An 18,759-nucleotide genomic window follows, 5' to 3' on the forward strand; every position below is an offset into this window, starting at 1 on the left:
ACTTCTAATATGAGATAAGTGGAGTTCCATCTGGTGGGAACATCAAGGCACACCAATTTTGAACAAGTGATTTTCTCATTCTCTATACATTTTTTGAATTTTTCCATTCTTGCAAGAGATGATCTAAACTACTTAACCGCACTGCGCACCCTTGTAATCGAATCATCACAATCTTTTAGCTCATCATTCACAATAAGGTTCATAATATGGGTGCAACACTTTATATAAATATACTTCTCCTCCAACAAATGACCTTCCACAAATCTTTTTAAGTAATCGATGGTAACATCGTTTGAGGAAGCATTGTCAACTGTAACAGTAAAAATCTTCTCAATACCCCAATCTAGTAGACGTGACTCTACATGCCTTACAATAGTGTCCCCTTTGTGATTAGGAATCAACCAAAAATTTATAATTTTTTTGTGTAATTTCCATTCACAGTCAATAAAAGTGTGTAGTAAAACACATATAATTGAAGTTCTGATTGGATGTCCAAGTGTTAGTAGTTAAACTGACCCACCTAATTGCCTTAATTACTTTCCTCAACTTCTCATTCTCTTTTTTAAATAGTTTAATACAAGCTCTCGCTGCAGTGGTTTGAGATGGCACTTGAAATTTTGGTTCTAGTGATATACATACCTTCCTAAATCATTGTCTTTCCACCACCTTAAACGGAGCCTCATCACAAATTATCATCTCTACAATTGCCATTCGTACATGTTCTGGATCAAACTTATGTGTAGTTTGTTGATCCCTAGGTCTAATTCTATCAGAGTTTTTTTTTTTTTTTTTACAAACACCAACATGATGCAACATACTTAATGTACCATGTTTTTTTGGGTGACAAGCATAAGTCTTGTGGAAGTAATTACACACCTCTTTTAGGTCACTTAATAAACGTCCATCTATTTTTGTGAAGTGTTCTCATACCGCTGATGGGTCCTTACTTGCCTTCCTTTTGGGAGGGAGTATGGTGTTACTACTACTAGACAAGTTAATCTTTGAAGCTAAAGGAGTAGTAATCTCATTGTCTCTTAAATTTGTAGGAGTGTCACTTGTGAAGGAATTCATGGTATGAACTGACATATAATAAAAGTATGAGAAAATAAGAATACCATACTGTTTTGAACAATGGAAATCCAATTTTTTCTAAATGTTAAAGAGAAACGAATAAAAAGACATAAAGCAAAGAAGAATGCAAAGTGGGTTGTAAATAAATGATTTGCTGCTCTATTCAACCTTGTTAATCACCTTTCAAATATTCCTGACTCCCGAGCAATATATAACAAGTGATAGGTATGTATATTTTTGTTGTTATGACAATTCAATCACTTTGTTCTGTTTTCCATAGCACTATTGGCATTACTACTGTGGGTCGCGCTACAGAGCAGCCACTGTAGCAGCGCACACAGTGCACTCATTACGTGGCTGCCATTTATTTTTTTTTTTTTCAAATACCCAAAAAGTGCGTTTTGGGACAAGATTTGAAAGTCTGTTTTGCACTTTCACTCCCATTCGAAATAACTCACGAAAGAAAGAGTTGTCGTCCTCCCTCTGTCGCAACCCAATCCAGCGACGGCATACCCAGCTGCTTCAGGCGACGCTGTCTGTCGTCAACGACCATGAGAAGCTCCTCCGTCTGGCCAGCGCCGCCCCTCCCCGCCAGCCTATTGAACGGAGCAACTGTGATTTGAAGGCTAAATACACTGCTCAGGTGGACCTCTGTTTCGCTGCCGCCTGTTCTCAGCTTCTGTGGTAACATTTGAATGTCCATTTTTATATGCATACTGGACGTTCATCTTGTTGTATTGAGATTGGTGAATTTAGGGTTTTGTGAGATGGATATTATGGCTTAGTTAGGGCATGGAGAAAAAATACAGAGTGTTTTCATTTGATGGTCATTTTCTTGAAACTGTAAAATATGCAAGCTAGAGGATTTATGAGTCACGTACTAAAGCTTTGAAATATCATGGATTTCAACTGCAGTTACTTCCATACTGTAAAGTATACTTCCGTAGGATATTTTTGTAATAGCCGAAGCAGTTGTCATGCTACAGAAATAGAAATAATTTCGAGTAGTTTTGTTTAATTTGTTGCTGTGTATTTGGATTTGGCCGCACAACCTATACTAATATAGATTCAAACAACCTGTTGTAATGCATAGGCCTCTATTCCAACAGTTAGAGCATCTTAAGTTTATGCAATACCTATAAAGATTCAAACAAATTAGGAAGCTAATTAAGTGAGTCACGTTGATCCATAATCATGCAATTTAATAGGAGGCTAGGTTTTTTTTTTTCCTGAGGTCATTTTCCTCAAGGAACTTCTTCAAATACCTAACATCATTCTAATTGTTTCTGATATGCCAAGATATTAAAACATGTGTAAGCAAGGGTGAATGGTCTCCTAAGAATGATCTGAAGTAATTAATTTTTTTTTTCCCAAACTTACAGTTAGAATGATAAAGAAAAGGAAAAGCAACCCATATGTAGTAAGAATTTTTAGTTTGATTGATTTTAGTACATATGGTTTTTGGTTTGAAAAGTAGGACAGCATATCATCAATACAGAAGTTAACTTCTTTTTTTGTCTTCTTTTGGGTCCTTTCTTTTGAAAGGTGGCAAAATTTTTTTCTAACCAATCATAAAAAAAAAAAAAGACTAATTGTCTACCCTTACCCTTACCTTTATTTTTTTTTCCTGAGCATCCAATTGTCCACTTGATAATTGTGGACCCAAAATCCACATAAGTCATGGATAGATAATAGTTGTGTAAAGACTCTAACTCACCAAAAGTTTGAAAATTTTTCCTTAAATTAATTAATATTATGTGTATGGGGTCAACTAAAATTGTCATTACAACTTTTTTCAATAGGCTCTATTAAAAGAAATGTTATTTAAATTATATTCAAATATACACCATGCCAACATATATCCTAATTAATCATTTACTGTATGCTATGTTGGATGAATAACCAAAAGTGTTATTTAAAAGACACAATTCACTATAGAAATTCTTTTGTGAAATGAAATGAGAACAACCCATTTTTATATTTGAGTTACATAATTATCAATCTAACTAATTGCATTATTGCAGTTTCTTTCATACTGTTTGATGTAAATATGGCCGACCCTTCACCAAATATTAGGGGTGACTTTAGCCCATTTGATGATTCATTTTAGGTATATTTATTTGAATTTTTAAATTACATACGGGATCATATTAATTTTTTTAGAGTCATTCTATTTTCCCTAACAATGAGCAACATTAATTTTTTAGATGCCACTTTATATGCCCTACCCTCCGCCAAGAAATCCAGATGACTTGAGATCTGAAGCTCCCTCGGAGTCAACTGTTCCAAGTAGTGCAGAAGTTGAACAAAATATTGGAAGTCCATTTAGAATGATGGAGGAAAGTTTTCATGACCCTGATGGTATTAAGGTTTTATTTGCTTGGCTTTTACGCTATTTTTGTTTTGATACTAATCCATCCATATGTTTTCTTTCTTAGAAATGTTGTTCGACCTAAATGAAGATTTAGAGGGTACTACCGATCTCCCGGATGATGACGTACGAGTTGAAGCACCTAGATCCGGGATGGAATTTGGAGATGCGAAAGCGCTTATGATCTACTATAAGCAATATGCGAAGCAAGAGGGTTTTAGGGTACGAACATTTAGGACTAGAAGAGACGATGATGGGAGGCCTGTTTATGTGACCATTGGTTGTTACCGTGGTGGGAAGTACCAACCTAAGGGTAGTAACACCTCGAAGCCACGACCAACAACTAAAACGGATTGTAAGGCGAAGGTAAATGCAACTTTGAACAAGAATGATAAGTGGGTTTTCACCACTATTGAAAACATGCACAACCACATAACTGTGAGCCCCAAGAAGACAAGACTTTTGCGATCTCATAAGTATTTAGATGAGTATAGTCAAAGGATGCTTGAGTTGAATGACAGAGTTGGTATACGAATGAACAAAAATTATTATTCTCTTGTCGTTGATGCAAGGGGGTTTGAGAATCTTCAATTTCAAGAAAAAGATTGTCGGAATTTCATTAACAAGTCTAGATATTTAAGGATGAGTAAAGGAGGTGGCGAAGCACTTAATCAGTATTTCAAACGAATGCGAGATCAGAATGATGGCTTCATCTCAAACATGGACGTGGATGATGATGGAAGGGTACAAAATGTTTTTTGGGCCGATGCACGAAGTCGAGCTGCCTATGAATATTTCGGAGATGTTGTAACTTTTGACACAATGTACCTAACTAATAGGTATGGGATGCCTTTTACTCCATTCGTTGGTGTTAACCATCATGGGCAGTCTATACTATTAGGGGCGGGATTGCTTTCAAGCGTTTCAAGCGAGGATACACATATATTTGTGTGGTTGTTTCGAGAGTGGTTAGATTGCATGAATGGTCGGGCACCTAAAGCCATCATTACTGACCAAGATCGGGCAATGAAGAGTGCTATTGTCATCGTATTCCCTGAAACTCGCTATGGATATTGTTTTTGGCATATAATGCGCAAGCTTCCAGAAAAATTAAGATCTCATGCCAAATTCAATTCGGGGTTGAAGATCTACCTGCAAACTGCATTATATGACTTACAGACAACCACATAATTTGAGATGAGTTGGGGTCAAGTACTTATGAAGTATGATCTGACAGGCAATAATTGGCTTGAATTGTTATATGAGGATAGATCTTTCTGGGTTCCAGCTTACTTAAAGAGTGTATTTTGGGCTGGTATGAGCACGACCCAAAAGTCAGAAAGTATGAATGCATTTTTCGACGGGTATGTCCATTCCGAAACAACATTGAAGGAGTTTGTAGACCAATTTAATAACGCTCTTAGAAAGAAGGTCGAGGTAGAAATTGTTGCGGATTTCAATTCTAACAACCAAACTATTTCCTGCGTGTCCCATTTCAACATTGAGAAACAGTTTCAGAAGTTGTATACAAATGCAAAGTTCAAAGAGGTCCAAGGAGAGTAACTGGGCCTAATGTGTTGCAATTGTTGGTTGTTAAACACAGACGGGTACATTTTAACATACAGTGTTTTGGATGAAATATCTATTGACGACCACATCAAAACGGTCCAATACTCAGTTTACTATAACGAGGAGGAGATGGAGGTCAAATGCAATTATGCACTGTTTGAGACGAGGTGCATTCTATGTAGGCATGCATTTAGAATTTGTCAGTTAAAAAAGATTAATGTTCTACTAGATCGTTACTTGTTGGATCACTGGAAAAAAGACCTAAAGAGGAGATACACTTTACTCAGAAGTAGTTATGATGACCAACGGGATAAATCAGATGCACGGAATTATGAGTTTGTCATTAAAAGATGTTCACAATTGGCAACCAAAATATCCTCAGATAATAAACAAGTTAGTGCATTCCTACGTGTTCTCAATGAATTTGATACAACATGTGATGCGTCAGCACAGGAGTCGACATTCGACCAAAATAGGGCCAAACCAGATGAGGTGTTGGATAAGGGTAAGAAGGTGTTAAGCCCCAACATGGTCAGAGGGAAAGGGAGACCCCCGAGTAAGAGGAAGATGCCACCCGTGGAAAAGTTGGCCACAAAAAGAAAGAGACCGGTAATAACACTTTATGAAATAAACACACTCAAATGTATTAATACTGTAATTCTAATATTTGTTTATTTTTGTTTTTGAACTTAGACTTGCAGGAAAATCTTGGTGGATGAAACACAATTGGGTGACACTGCAGGATCTCAACAACACCAATTTGATGATGGGGTTGGTGTTGGGACACAAACCTCCATTCTTACACAATCAACTCCACTGGGCAATGAGGTTAACAATGCACTGTTACATAACTAAAAACCAATTATGTGTCATGTATTAAATTCGTTTCTAATTAATACTTGTTTCCTTTTCTTTTAGATGAGTGACTCAATTGATGCAATGTATGTACCTCCATGGTGTTGAGCATTTCAGATTTTTTGAAGCTCCTAGTTGACATTTTTTCAATCCTAATCCTTTTAGGATTCACGACCAACATCGAGTATCACTCTTTTTTATACATAGAAATGTTTGCAAAAATCTGCTTGTAGAAAGTTTGACAATATAAAGGTTTTAACTTAATTTGGCCTTCCTCTTGATTACAACACTTACGTAAATCAACTGCACTCAGTCAATTTTTGGGTATATTTACAACACTTATGTAAATCAACTACAGCTGTCCAGGATACACCACCCAAACATAAAAAATATTTGGGTATATTTAGTGCATTTCTATTATTGAATGAAAAAAGGAATCTTAAAGTAATAATATTATATTATATTATATTATATTATATATTAGGTCCTGAACAATTGGTGATAAAAAAATATACCTTTTGTTAATTTTTACATTGCGATTTTGCAGGGAAATGATGGCCATTTTTTTATTTTTTTGGCATGTGACTTCTGGGGTTTAATGGGAGCTTTTTGGGAAGCTGGAATTGTGATGCATACGTATTAATACAGAAGTTGTAGTAAAGGAGGTGTCTCTTGTATATGTAAAACCCATGGTTGATATGTAATACACTTGAGGAAGTCAATCATATTTCAATCTGGGAGACCGTTTACAATTTTTGTATCAAATTGTCAAACATTGATATCAACCACTACAGATTCAGGAAGTGTTCACGTTTTTAACATACATGGATTAAAGCAGAATTCCTACATGAACTACTGCTTCTATGACAATTAAACAATAAATCAACTCAACAGCCTTTCAGAAAAAATCCATACTAAATTGCCAACAAAATACTCAAAATGAAGCATTGCCTTAGCAGAGTTGATACAAAATCCTCCTTCCAGCTAGCCTGAAACGGCATCATCTCAGTCTCCTTAATCTATACTAGTCACATATTACAGGGCACTATTGCAAAAAACTACTAAGGTAATGTCCCATGTTGCTATTTACATACGATAACTTATCCAAACCAAGCGAAAATAATTACAAAAACGACAACCCAATACAAAAATAATAATTTTTTTTGCTCCACCCTAAGAGTTGTCTCTCGCTCTCGTACTTCATCTTGCTTTTGCAGTACTTCATCTTCCTTTTTACGAACTTCATATTGCTTTTTACAAACTTCATATTGCTTTCTACGAACTTCATTATCGCACACTACTACATCATCCCACATCTTCCAATTTTTACTCTCTCGCATACGAATGTTCTCCTCTAGCAAGTGAAGTATATCCGCCCAAACGAAAAATTCACATTTCCTCGCTTCTTCCTGTACACAATAATAACATTTAAAACGCTGTCCAATTTTTTTTTTTTTTATGTAAATCATAAACATTTAAACAACTAAAGCATACTGTCGAAATTAAACTCGGCATGCTAATTAACACCAACAAGTTGCTTTACTGTGTTATAGTTTGGGCAGACGAAAAATTTCCTTCCAGGATTTTTAGAAGTGTGCGACGTCTTTAGTGGTGCTTTTGAACCACACCAATAAGTTGGTGTTTCCAAGCAAAACTCATCAATCATAAACGATGATGACTATGAGCATGCCATTCGTAACTCTGAAAAAATTGCACACAGTTTCAGATTACTAAAGAGGGCAATTTCATAACACCCAAAAAAGTTAAGAATGTCAAAAGTTACTGACTTCATATAATCAACTGTTGCTGTTGGGTCAACTACTACTGAAGCTGCCTCATTCTAAGGTTTCCATGCCCCGGATGGCATTCTTCCTCTATGTCTATAATTTTTATAGCAATAACAATACCAATACCTATACCAATACCAATGAAAAGAGGAATTTGCTAAAGAACAAAATCTGCTAATAGTTATGCCAGCTAGACTTAACTATATAATTCATAAAACAATGTCCAATCTTTAGCATATAAATACTGCTCTAATTAGTTAGAAGGTGACCAATCCCAATTACACTTTCAGACTTATTGTTGTAACCCAGTATTAATCAGTGTGAATTTAGGATTATATTATTTCTTACTGTCATTGATGGGTCTCAAAAACTTCCCAAACATCTACTTTATTATCAGCACAAGCTCCACAAATGATATTACAAGTTTCAGCTGTATACATGAGCCAGTAATGTTTTTGTTGGCCACACCAATACCACTTTTTTCGAAAATTTCCCAGCGTAACAGAGTAGCATGGCATTTAACAATCTAAATTTTTGGCAAAACTAGCTTTCATAGCATGAACCCAGCAAGACCCCTAGTTTTGCTCACCTATGAAACAAATATATTCCCACATTTAATCTCAACCAAAGATAGAAAGCCACTTGCTTTTTACTCATCTATTCTTCTAGAATATCACACTCACCAAATTTGATAAGTGGGCATACCTCAAACAGAGACTTCAAAATGTATCTAATAACCCTAGAATGACATAAAAAAAAAAAAAAAAAAAAAGAAAAAAAAAAAAAGAGATGTAGTAAGCCCTATAATGACATAAAAAAATAGACGGAGTAAACCCTAGAATCTCATAGAAACAATTTGAAGAAGGTAATTTATACGAAAAATTACCTTACTGTGTGTCCGTAGATCTCTGGGCAACACAGGGGATGGGGTAGAGAGAATCACAAAGAATGAGGTTACAAAAAATGTGTGGATTGCGATTCACAGTGAATAAACTTTATGCATTCTCTGAAGAAAAGTGAAGTGGAAACATAATCGGAAGGGGTTTTCGTATTCGAGAGGGTAGGGATTGAGGGCTTCAAGAGGGGAGAGAAGGGAGGCTTCACGGCTGGGGGTTTCTTATTCGAGAGGGATCGAGAGGGGAGAGAAGGGAGGCTGAGTGGCTGGGGGTTTCGTATCCTATCGGGGATCGAGAGGGGAGAGAAGGGAGGCTGAGCGGCTGGGGGTTTCGTATCCTATCGGGGATCGAAAGGGGAGAGAAGGGGGGCTAGGGTTGGGGGTTTCGTATTCAAGAGGGAACGAGATGGGAGAGAAGGGGGGCTAGGGATCTTCTGGCGTCTAGAGGAGACACAAACACACTCGCATGCATGTACTTCTGATCTACTTGTGGTCATTCTCATAGTAATGATTTCTTTTTTGTTTTTGTGTTATAATAGCACTAAATGATGCACTCAAAGAAGAGATTCAACACTTTAAAGTGTTGACTGGCACATTCTCAAGTGATTGTAGAATTTGAAGGAATGCACATTTTATGCAATAATCTAAAAATTATTGGGTTTTTAGTTTTCAAAAGGGTGGTCATTAATATGCTACATGCCACATGCATATGCATAGTAGTTTGGTTCAAACTTTTTGAGTCAATTCCAAATTTGGATATTAGAGCTTAGACTTTCTTCTATCAATTTTCATTTGCTCTGCTTAAAAAAAAAAGGGTTCTTGAACAAAAGAAAAAATATTTCACTTTGCATTGTTTCATATCAATGGACCAAAGTTGCCATTCTTGGCAGAGTAGGCTAAAGATTACCCAGAGTGATAAGAATCGGATAGAACAAATGACCAACCACTCAGACCCCATCATTTTTGTCAAATATTCAGATTCATAGCTAACTTTCAATTCCAGCTCAGATTGAATTTGTCTTTTTTACCCTTTTGTATCCAGACCCATGGTTAGCCAAAAGGTTCTACAACCATTTATATTTATAGTCATCTCCATGAAGCATCAAGTGACATTTGAATGAAGGCATAGAGCATGTCTGGGGGCTTGCCATCATCTTACAAATTTCCAATTTAACAGTGAATGCTTTAATTTTAAGTTTTTAATTCTACATACATCAGATTCTTAAAGAGAAATGAATCATGTCAAGAAAACTATAGATTCCCAAATTCAGCACAAAAAACAATCTTCAAAGCCCACTCCAATGACTCCATTTCCATGGGTTCAATCTGGTCATATAATCGAACAAAAAGACATGTTCCATATAAAACCCACCACAATTCGACTCGTAGTCGAATCATCAACACAAGAAAATGTTCAGAAATCCCAAGTTCAAACCCCAGTGGCTCAATATTTCTTATCACCACCACAACTCATAGCCCAAACCATCCGAATAGAAAAACACACACTACAAAAAAATACACTGTATTGGGGTTATGATGCACGGGTATGACCTTGTGAAGAAACTATGTGCTGATCTAAAGGGTTTTATGAACGGATTTAGAAGATTTCACATAAATACATTTTATTCCCAAATTTAGCTGATTTTGGAGAAAATGAACATACCTCTTTCTTGGAAACCCACACCAAAACTGATCTTTGAGCTGTAGCTGAAGAGAGAGAGTGAGAGAGAGACAGAGACAGATAGACCCACACCACCGTCTATGAGAGAGAGAGAGAGAGAGAGAGAGAGAGAGAGAGCCACGGCGGTGAGAGAGAGAGGTTGAGAGATGCTAGGGTTGAAGACAAAGGGAGTCGAGATGAGAGTCTATCATACGGGTTGGTTCTCCTGCTACGGTTTCTCCTGCAAAGTTATTTAGATGACCCACTTATAATTTTAACCCGACTTTATTGGGTAGATTTGATTGGGTCAATCGGATTATAAAGATATTTGCACAAGCCTATGCATGGGTACTAATTCCCTTTAGAATTAGCCCCTTCTAAATTTCTAATTATGAACTTAATTTCCAATTAAATAGTGGGTGACTAATTAGATAGATCTTCTGATCAACCTTATAATCTCCAATTTATATATATAGGAATCGTGTGAAGTAAATCAAGAGCACGTAATAAAATATATCATTGAACTTAGAAAGGGGCTGGCTAATTAATCGCTAGGTTAATTTTATTAAGGAGTTAGTCTCCTACGTACAGCTAATGATCATCAATGACCTAATTTTCAAGTATATGCTAGAAGCCATGCACATACATGAGTTGGCATTACTGTTGGAGAAGAAACATCAAATTTGGGTGCAATGTTTCTTGCTAACCATGGGCGAAGGAGATCAATTAAGTAAGAGTCGGAAGCAAACTCATTTTGCAAAATACAGCTATGTACGTACCAAGAAGATATGATCAGTTCTTAATTTGTAACTATATTATATGGGAGATTACAAGTGCGCGCATATTGAAGAAATTTATGAGTCTAACTTATCTCATAAAATCGGTTCTAAGATAGAGGTTTGCTCAAATCTTATAAACATGTCCATGATCTTGTCCACAGGTAATGTTGTATTTATTCCTCAACACCATCCCTCACGTGCATGCCAGTATTTTTTTTAGATCTTGTCACGGGATAAATAGTGTGAGCCTCCATTTATCTTGTAGCGGACTCTGATATCATGTAGAAATCCATAAGTCTAACTCATCTCATAAAACCAGTTCAATGAAAGAAATTTGCTCCAATCTTATAAACATGTCCAAAACCTTGTCCATAGGCAATGTCTCAACACCCTCCCCTCACGTGCAGATCAATATTTTTTCTAATCATTGTCACGAGATAAGTATTGTAGGCCTCATTTGTCTTATGACAGGCTCTAATATTATGAAGAAATTCATGACCTAACTGATTTTATAAAATCAGTTCTAAGAGAGAGATTTGCTCATTACTTATAAACATATCTAAAACATTGTCCACAGACAATGTGAGATTTATTTCTCAACACATATGATATAGTAGCCAAAAACAAAAGAAAAATGCGGCCATAAACCTATATGTAGTGTATATATATATATGTTTATACATACATAATTTACTCAATTTAACGATTGATCTATGAGATGTTTGGATTTTTCGAAACTCCATTACTTGGTTTTTCTTACCAAGAGAAAACTCAGATACTAGAGACATGCAGTACTTTTCATGATTATTATATATTAATCTGAAAACCTCAAGGACGACTACACAGCCACCTAGCTAGCTTCAATATAATATGAATGCATGTCGCGTTAATTTGGATATTCTGATCATGATGAGATGCCTTTAGCTTTTTAATTTGCGTTTACAGCTCGTAGGTGAGATCGAAGATACATGCTTCGACGCATGCATGCATGATATATCGATCCATCATTCTGCATTAATGATCTTACAATTAAAGATAAATTTAAAAGAGGAACGTTTAATTAGTTGCAATGTGATCATGACCACTTTCGAAATTAGATTCCAACTTGCAGATCACTGAAAAGATCACTAACCATGGGATATTACAAATTCAGCGGATCGAATATTATCAATTCAATATCCTTCTCAAAATAATAAAGAAATCTTGACAGGTGATGAATTCGATTGATCAATATTCTTATAATTCTTGGGAATATATAAAAAATCAATTAAAAACATATATAATATGCATGGAAGAATTTAAGAAAAATTAAAATAAAAAAACTAATAATCAACCACCCAAAAAATATAAAGTGGCCTTCTCGCGATCTTCCGATGAATTCGATGAATATATAGATACACCCATGCACGCTGAATTTGATGTATTTTTTGTTTTTTTGAATGTGATCATGTGATATCGATGCCTACGCCGCAACAATCTAATGGAGTTCGAGAAGGTACGACAAAGTTCTCCCTCGCCTTTTTCAGCTGAAGGCCTTCATGATCATCATATAAATTTCTGGCGTTTCTCTTGTTTGCTTGATTTCCTGCATTGGAAAAGAGACTTTTGGAGTTTTTGAGCATCGAGATAATTAAAGATGCTATCGATATATAATCGGTACTTACTTCTCTAAAGACAGGTACTTGAAATATTTGATCGATAATATTTAGTTATATATGTGCTTACTTATTAATTGATCAACATGCTATATTTTGATCACATGCATGTGATGAATCTGATATAAAAATAATAACAACCGAAATGCATGCATGCATGCAGACTGAATACTAGCTAATCATATAATAATATAATTACGCTCCAACTATTAACCGACCTGAGATGATTTTGCAATCATATCATGAAGTATCGAAAGTTGAATTACGACAACCATTAATAATTAATAAGGGACTCGATTGTTTGTTGAGAAAAAAATCTCATAATATTGCTCGTGGATAAGGTTTTGGGTATGTTTATAAGGAATAAGCAATCATTTCTTGTTGAACCGGTTTTACAAAATGAATTTAGCTCATAAATTTTTTTATGGTATCAGAACGTGCCACAGGACTAATAAGGGCTCACTATTTATCCTATGACAATTACTAAAAAAAATATTGACTTGCACGTGAGGAAATGTGTTGAGGAATAAATCTCACATTATTTGTAGACAAGATCTTAGACATGTTTATAAGGAAATATTGAATGAGCATTAATCCTTTTTTGTTGAACTAATTTTATGAGATGAGTTAGACTTATGAACTTTTTAAAAAAGAAGAAGTCAATATCAAGCATATATGTGATTAGACGCACAAAGAACAAATTAAGGAATGTGTACGTATTCTAGCATAATAACAGAGAAACTCATGTCTTTTAGCTAGCTGTACTCGAACGGATGAAAACAGAGAAGTTTCCCTTAAAAAATATAATATTTTTCATTCGAGAAATGCATGGAGTACGTGGAGATCTTGTTTGTTGTAGTACCCATCCAATTATTTCCCCACAAATCCCAACGTTTGTCCCCACGAGCTTATGATTTTTCTTTAACCGTAAATATTAGGAGCCATGTACCCTAGCTAGCTAGCTTCCCATATTCTCCCACCTTCCCCATTATAAATAGGTTCGGCTGCATGGGACGTATACCAAAGATATTGCACAAGATAGACAATTACTTTCATTGATCTTTCGCTGGCTAGCTAGCTTCCAAATATTAGTTAAAACATGCAGGAAGCCTGCAATATTAACGTGGAATCTCCAGATTCTCCAAATCCAGAAATGAAGAAAAACAAGGAAATTGTGGAGGCACTTTACAGGCATTGGGAGATGGGTAACCGAGACAGTGGCGGGGCTGGTGGCGAGTGACCTCGAGTGGTGGTTTCATGGACCTCCAGAGCGCCAACACATGAGGAGGGTGCTCACCGGGGAGTCTGGATACGACGAGTTCACGTTTAAGCCGAGGAGTGTCACTCCAATAGGCGAGGATTTTGTGATTGTGGAGGGGTGGGAAGGAGCACAAGCTTACTGGGTGCATGTTTGGAGTGTAAAAGAAGGTGTCATTACAAGGTTCAGGGAGTATTTCAACACATGGCTGACGGTGAAGGATCTGAGGCCATGGGAGGTCGGGCACGACGTAAACAATGACACCGGCACCATTTGGCAGAGCCAACCTCGGGACCTCCATCACCGTTCTCTGCCGGGCCTTATGCTGGCTATTTAGAATTAATAAAGCTGATGATTCAGGTAATTTTAATAATTAAGCATGAACTCCACCAGCCTATAATTAAAACAGAGAAAAATGAAAAGCATTAACTCGATGAGATGGACCAGCTTATGTCTGCATGGACTGGATCTAGCTAGCTACCATACATATGTGTAATACTTATGTGACTTGCTTTTGTTTGTGGACCTCTTAGATAAATCTTAAGCAATTTTCATAAAAAGGACTAGAATATGTGCCACATTTATAATAACCAAGTTAAGTCACTAGGGTTATCTTACAAAAAAAAAAAAAAAAGACTTTATAATCTAAGATACTACGTAGATCGATCGAATTCTGTTTTATTGACATAAGACATATAGTTGAAAATGATCTCTCTCTAAGCTCTCTTTAGTTAGTACGTACTGATCTCCAAGCCTGCTGCTGCACTGTACGTACGTAGGAGGAAGACCATATATATATGACAGCTATCGATGCGGTCTACGCCTTGAAGAGTTTCTGAAGGCAGTAGTATATGTATTCTGATAATTTACGTACAGCTTGCATGGATCTTTAAGATCGATGGTAAGGGCTTATAGTGGTAAAGTTTGTATGTCATATATGATGACTACTATATGATCTTGTTTCCATGATTTTTTGGTTCTTTTTACTGTACGTTCTGTTTGGTAGCCTGGAAAAGGGGATCATATAATATAAGGCTAGAAAGATCGAAGCTTCAAGTATTTTGTAAAAGTCCCTGCCCTTCTTAATTAATTGCAAAATTTGACAATTTAACGCAAGTGCACATGAGCACAGTACAAATTAATAGATCATGTGAGACTTAAGTCCTGTTTATTGTGGGTTTGGGGTTAGCTTGGAGTATGCTTTAATTACCTACAAACAATGCATGGTCGTTCTAAAACATATATACGATAAAAGGAACTTAACATGCATGAAAAGGTTTTAAAGGATAATATTGAAGATTTTAATAAACAGTTTCTACTAATTAATACATTTATCCATCAACGTTGAGAATGATCTTTTGCTTAAATTGAAGCAGAAAAAAAGAAAAAGAAAAAAAAAGGGAAGCATTTTCATGGCCGCCTAAGAATTTCGTAACCACTAAATAATTAACCATATGCATATATATATATATATATAATATTTAAAAACATTAAAAAAATATATGAAAAAAATAATAATTTGTTTGCACTGTCGGGATCCCGCATGGGATCCCATGTGTGGCTGTAGAGCCACTCATTAATCGAACTCAGTTTACATTGCAGCAGTATCCTTCCATACATTAGCTTTTGCTTGGGATCGAAGAGACCCGATGTCATTTCACTTGCTACCATCTTCAAGGAATGAAATTCTAGCAAAAGAAAGCTGTGCCTATATATACGTGATGGTATTTTTAAGAATAATAAGAACAAAAAGTAAAGTAAAAATGGAATCAATCACACATGATATACAAAATTTCCCTGGTTCTGCAATATGTCTATACCCTTGGAGCAGTAGAGGGTTTTATTTCAAATGGCAATCGAATACATAGTGCAGTAATATAGCAGCTGTACGAGATGATACAAATATATAGTAAACCCTAATTAGCAACTAAACCATAATTAATATGTCAAGTCGGATCGATTCAAGAGCCAAAAACAAGTCTAAAATTATCTCATTAAAAATCTATTAAAAAATTGCAACAAATTCTTGTTGGGTCAAGTCATCAAACCGGACCCCCATAAAATAAACCACACAAAAAATTCAACAAGTATTTTTTTTTTTTGATGAATAAAATACATAAAAAATTTAACAAGTATTTTACTTGCTTAACAACATGCAGAAGGGCCTCCACCCACCTGAGCAGTACCACTATAAGGAAAAGTTTGACTCTCAACATTCCAAAATCGATTTCTGTTTTAATTATTCTACTATATCTATGAGATATATGTGTTGAATCCATGCGCAGTTGGGATTTATCCCTAGATCTTCAAAGATACATGGTGCTTGATTCAAAAAAAAAAAGATACATGGTGCTTAACAAGAGGTCTGATCTCTTTACTCATTAAAAAACTTAATGATCAAACAGGAATGTTAACCCACACTATCATGATATGCAAGCATAGACAGGCTGGCCGGAGAAAAACATTTAGTACTAATGCTCATATGCTTTAATGTGTCCCAATTGACACGTCACAATACACGTGCTAGCATATACGAAACTACGAAAAGTACGGGCACAGATGCACCATAAACATGACCACTCGACGAGTCACTGCTGAATGCCGCAATAGAGTTTTTCTCAGCGTGATTTTTGGTCAGTCTTCTCTCTGCATCGATGATAGATTGGGTGGCTTCATAGAATTGTCCATGACGCCCACAGAAAACTCCTGCAACGTTGGGAGCTCTCCATCAGGACCATGATGATAGTTTGGATGTGGCCTACTTGGACTCATGGAGTTTTCATCCCTGAGCTTAGACAATCTGGGGCTGTTCCAAAGTAAAGTTGGGCTGGAACTGAATCGAACTGATCCATCTTCACGTGGTAAAGGAGAGAGTGATGGCTGGCCGTTCTCATCCTCCTGTTTTCTGCAAAATTTATCTTCCACAATGTCATAGAAATCCTTCGTTCGAACTTCCTGGGCAAGAGAGCACCAACAACAGAAAAGCCAGTGTGTGCAATCTGCAACAGCTGGCTTTCCACAAAAAAAATCATTCGCAGGCAAGTTAAATCTCTTCCTCATTTGAATCCTCCAGTATCCACCATAGAGTAAACCAAACAGACAAAGCACTACACCAGTTAATCCTAGAGCTTCCCTGACAGTCTCATTATCAATATTGATGGCAGCCAAGTTGAAGATCCAAAATGGGGCCATGCAGAAGAGGAGAAAAGTTGCAATGTGAACATACATATTCCCAAACCCAAGTCTTTCCATATTCCAACCGAAGACACAAAAGCAGCAGCATAGAGAGAGATATGCTGTAGAAATATCGTCCCAAATATCAAATAGGCCCCCACTCCATTTGGGTGCATGCTCAACAATCATCTTCTCATTTCTTGATGCAAATGAAAATCTTTTTTCCATTGCCTGCACCCTTGGGTGGCTGGGTTGACTGGTGCCATTACTAAAGGTTTGAACCTGTGCTTCCTCATCAGCTCCAGAGTCATACTCCCTCCCGAGGGGGCTTACAATGGAGTAGACACCTGCTATTGCTGGAGCAGTAATTGCAACAGAGAGACAGATTCCAACACCCAAAGCAGGTCGATTTGATCTTTTATATCCCAGATTGAGTGAGCACAAGGCATATTGAGCAAAGCAATTCACATGAAGTAACACAACTACCACCATCATATGGGCCCATTCACGTGGCTTGTAAGCGCCATTCTTGCAGTATATCTTTCTGAGTGTGGTAATGTCCTTAGCCTTCCACCTGCACAGAAGCACAAGGTGGTGGAACCGCGTTGGGTGTTGATACAGACACATGAGGGTAAAGAGAGCATTGAGGATTTGATTATTGACCTCAAACCAGGCATTTCTCTGTGACTTTTTAGGTAGGACACTGTTTAACATACCTGTCATGACTAGAAAAAGGATTGCACCTGAAACAGCAACACAGCCTATCCAGAAAAGAAGGGCCATGTTCAAAGGGTTCTTGATCCATGCTTTACAGATTATCCTCAGCGATTTCCAATCAATCCTCGGAGCTAGAATCCCACCGAAGTGCTCTTGAAAACCTTGGATAGTCGAAGAGGGTACAGAACATGAGATGTCATCCTTCTCATCTGCAATATGCTGAAATCTAGCTTTTGGGGAAACTAAGTTACCGCTGGAATTGGTTTTCAGCAAGCCCAGTCTACTGGGAATAATTGATAACCTGTCCCTTTTCTCTCTTCTAGGACTTTCATCACTCAGTAGTCCCTTTCTGGATCTTGAAATATGAAGAGCATCGTTTCCATTGGCATTATAAATGTGCATGGCCGTACTTGAGGTTGATTCTTCCCAACCTTCAGTTAAGTCTCCTCCATTACGAGTTGGAATCATTCTACCACTAAAATTAGTTTTATGAGTGTCTTGGATACCAAGAATTTAAAATTTCAAATGCCCGCAGACCACCACGACTGTCTACACTGTGCCACCAATCAAGGAAGAAACAGAGATTGCTAACCACCTTTCTTGAATCTAGAAGATGGACAAGGAAATTTCAGACCGCATCTCTTGCTGAGAATAAAAAAGCATAAGATTTAGCCAGCTCATCTTTGGAAAGATAGATCCTAGCATTCTGATAAGCAAAGGAAGCAGAGGAAAGAATTGAAGAAAAAACAAATCCATTATTGATCCGCGTAAAAAACTTTAGTTTTCTTAGAAGTTGAATTGCTGCATATTAACTTAAATATTGTAATATTCTTTTAAAATTTTAGAACTCATCAAGGTATTAACACAAAGATTTGGATTTTCCCATCAGGCACCAACGCATCATTGTTTGGGGGAAAAGCTACGTCCAACACCTCGTGAATGAAAGGTGATGATAATTGATCGTTATA

The 18,759-nt window shown here is 36.6% G+C and overlaps 3 protein-coding genes and 1 pseudogene across 4 annotated transcripts; 3 read left to right on the forward strand and 1 right to left on the reverse strand.

Moving 5' to 3' along the window:
* The first annotated feature begins 3,290 nt into the window (after positions 1-3,290).
* LOC122277129 (protein FAR1-RELATED SEQUENCE 5-like) lies at positions 3,291-4,633 on the forward strand. The gene is made up of 2 exons (XM_043087006.1): positions 3,291-3,432; positions 3,510-4,633. Exons 1-2 carry the CDS (start codon positions 3,291-3,293, stop codon positions 4,631-4,633), a joined length of 1,266 nt encoding a protein of 421 aa, XP_042942940.1.
* A 27-nt stretch (positions 4,634-4,660) lies between these two features.
* Positions 4,661-5,974, forward strand: LOC122277130 (protein FAR1-RELATED SEQUENCE 1-like). The gene is made up of 4 exons (XM_043087007.1): positions 4,661-5,001; positions 5,068-5,620; positions 5,705-5,839; positions 5,930-5,974. Exons 1-4 carry the CDS (start codon positions 4,661-4,663, stop codon positions 5,972-5,974), a joined length of 1,074 nt encoding a protein of 357 aa, XP_042942941.1.
* A 7,821-nt stretch (positions 5,975-13,795) lies between these two features.
* Positions 13,796-14,973, forward strand: LOC122277748 (annotated as a pseudogene).
* A 1,277-nt stretch (positions 14,974-16,250) lies between these two features.
* LOC122275099 lies at positions 16,251-18,259 on the reverse strand. 2 transcript variants are annotated; one of them, XM_043084055.1, is made up of 2 exons: positions 17,791-17,934; positions 16,251-17,648 (listed from the first exon to the last, which is right to left on the reverse strand). In XM_043084055.1, the coding sequence occupies exons 1-2, from the start codon at positions 17,877-17,879 to the stop codon at positions 16,535-16,537; spliced, it is 1,203 nt and encodes a 400-aa protein (XP_042939989.1). In that variant the 5' UTR covers positions 17,880-17,934; the 3' UTR covers positions 16,251-16,534. The 2 variants fall into 2 exon arrangements, with proteins under 2 accessions (XP_042939989.1, XP_042939988.1); XM_043084054.1 differs by having other exon boundaries at positions 16,251-18,259.
* Between the last annotated feature and the right edge of the window lie 500 nt (positions 18,260-18,759).

This window comes from Carya illinoinensis, chromosome 9 (assembly GCF_018687715.1).
Source record: "Carya illinoinensis cultivar Pawnee chromosome 9, C.illinoinensisPawnee_v1, whole genome shotgun sequence".
Lineage (NCBI taxonomy): Eukaryota > Viridiplantae > Streptophyta > Magnoliopsida > Fagales > Juglandaceae > Carya > Carya illinoinensis.

Bases quoted from the DNA above. Each gene is read 5' to 3' on its own strand.
- LOC122277130 (XM_043087007.1), top strand. From the start codon at position 4,661: ATGAAGTATGATCTGACAGGCAATAATTGGCTTGAATTGTTATATGAG. The intron at 5,621-5,704 runs GTAATAACACTT...TTTTGAACTTAG, and splicing joins CCACAAAAAGAAAGAGACCG to ACTTGCAGGAAAATCTTGGT. The intron at 5,840-5,929 runs GTTAACAATGCA...CTTTTCTTTTAG, and splicing joins CAACTCCACTGGGCAATGAG to ATGAGTGACTCAATTGATGC.
- LOC122277129 (XM_043087006.1), top strand. From the start codon at position 3,291: ATGCCCTACCCTCCGCCAAGAAATCCAGATGACTTGAGATCTGAAGCT. The intron at 3,433-3,509 runs GTATTAAGGTTT...TTTCTTTCTTAG, and splicing joins AAGTTTTCATGACCCTGATG to AAATGTTGTTCGACCTAAAT.
- LOC122275099 (XM_043084054.1), bottom strand. From the start codon at position 18,259: ATGATTCCAACTCGTAATGGAGGAGACTTAACTGAAGGTTGGGAAGAA.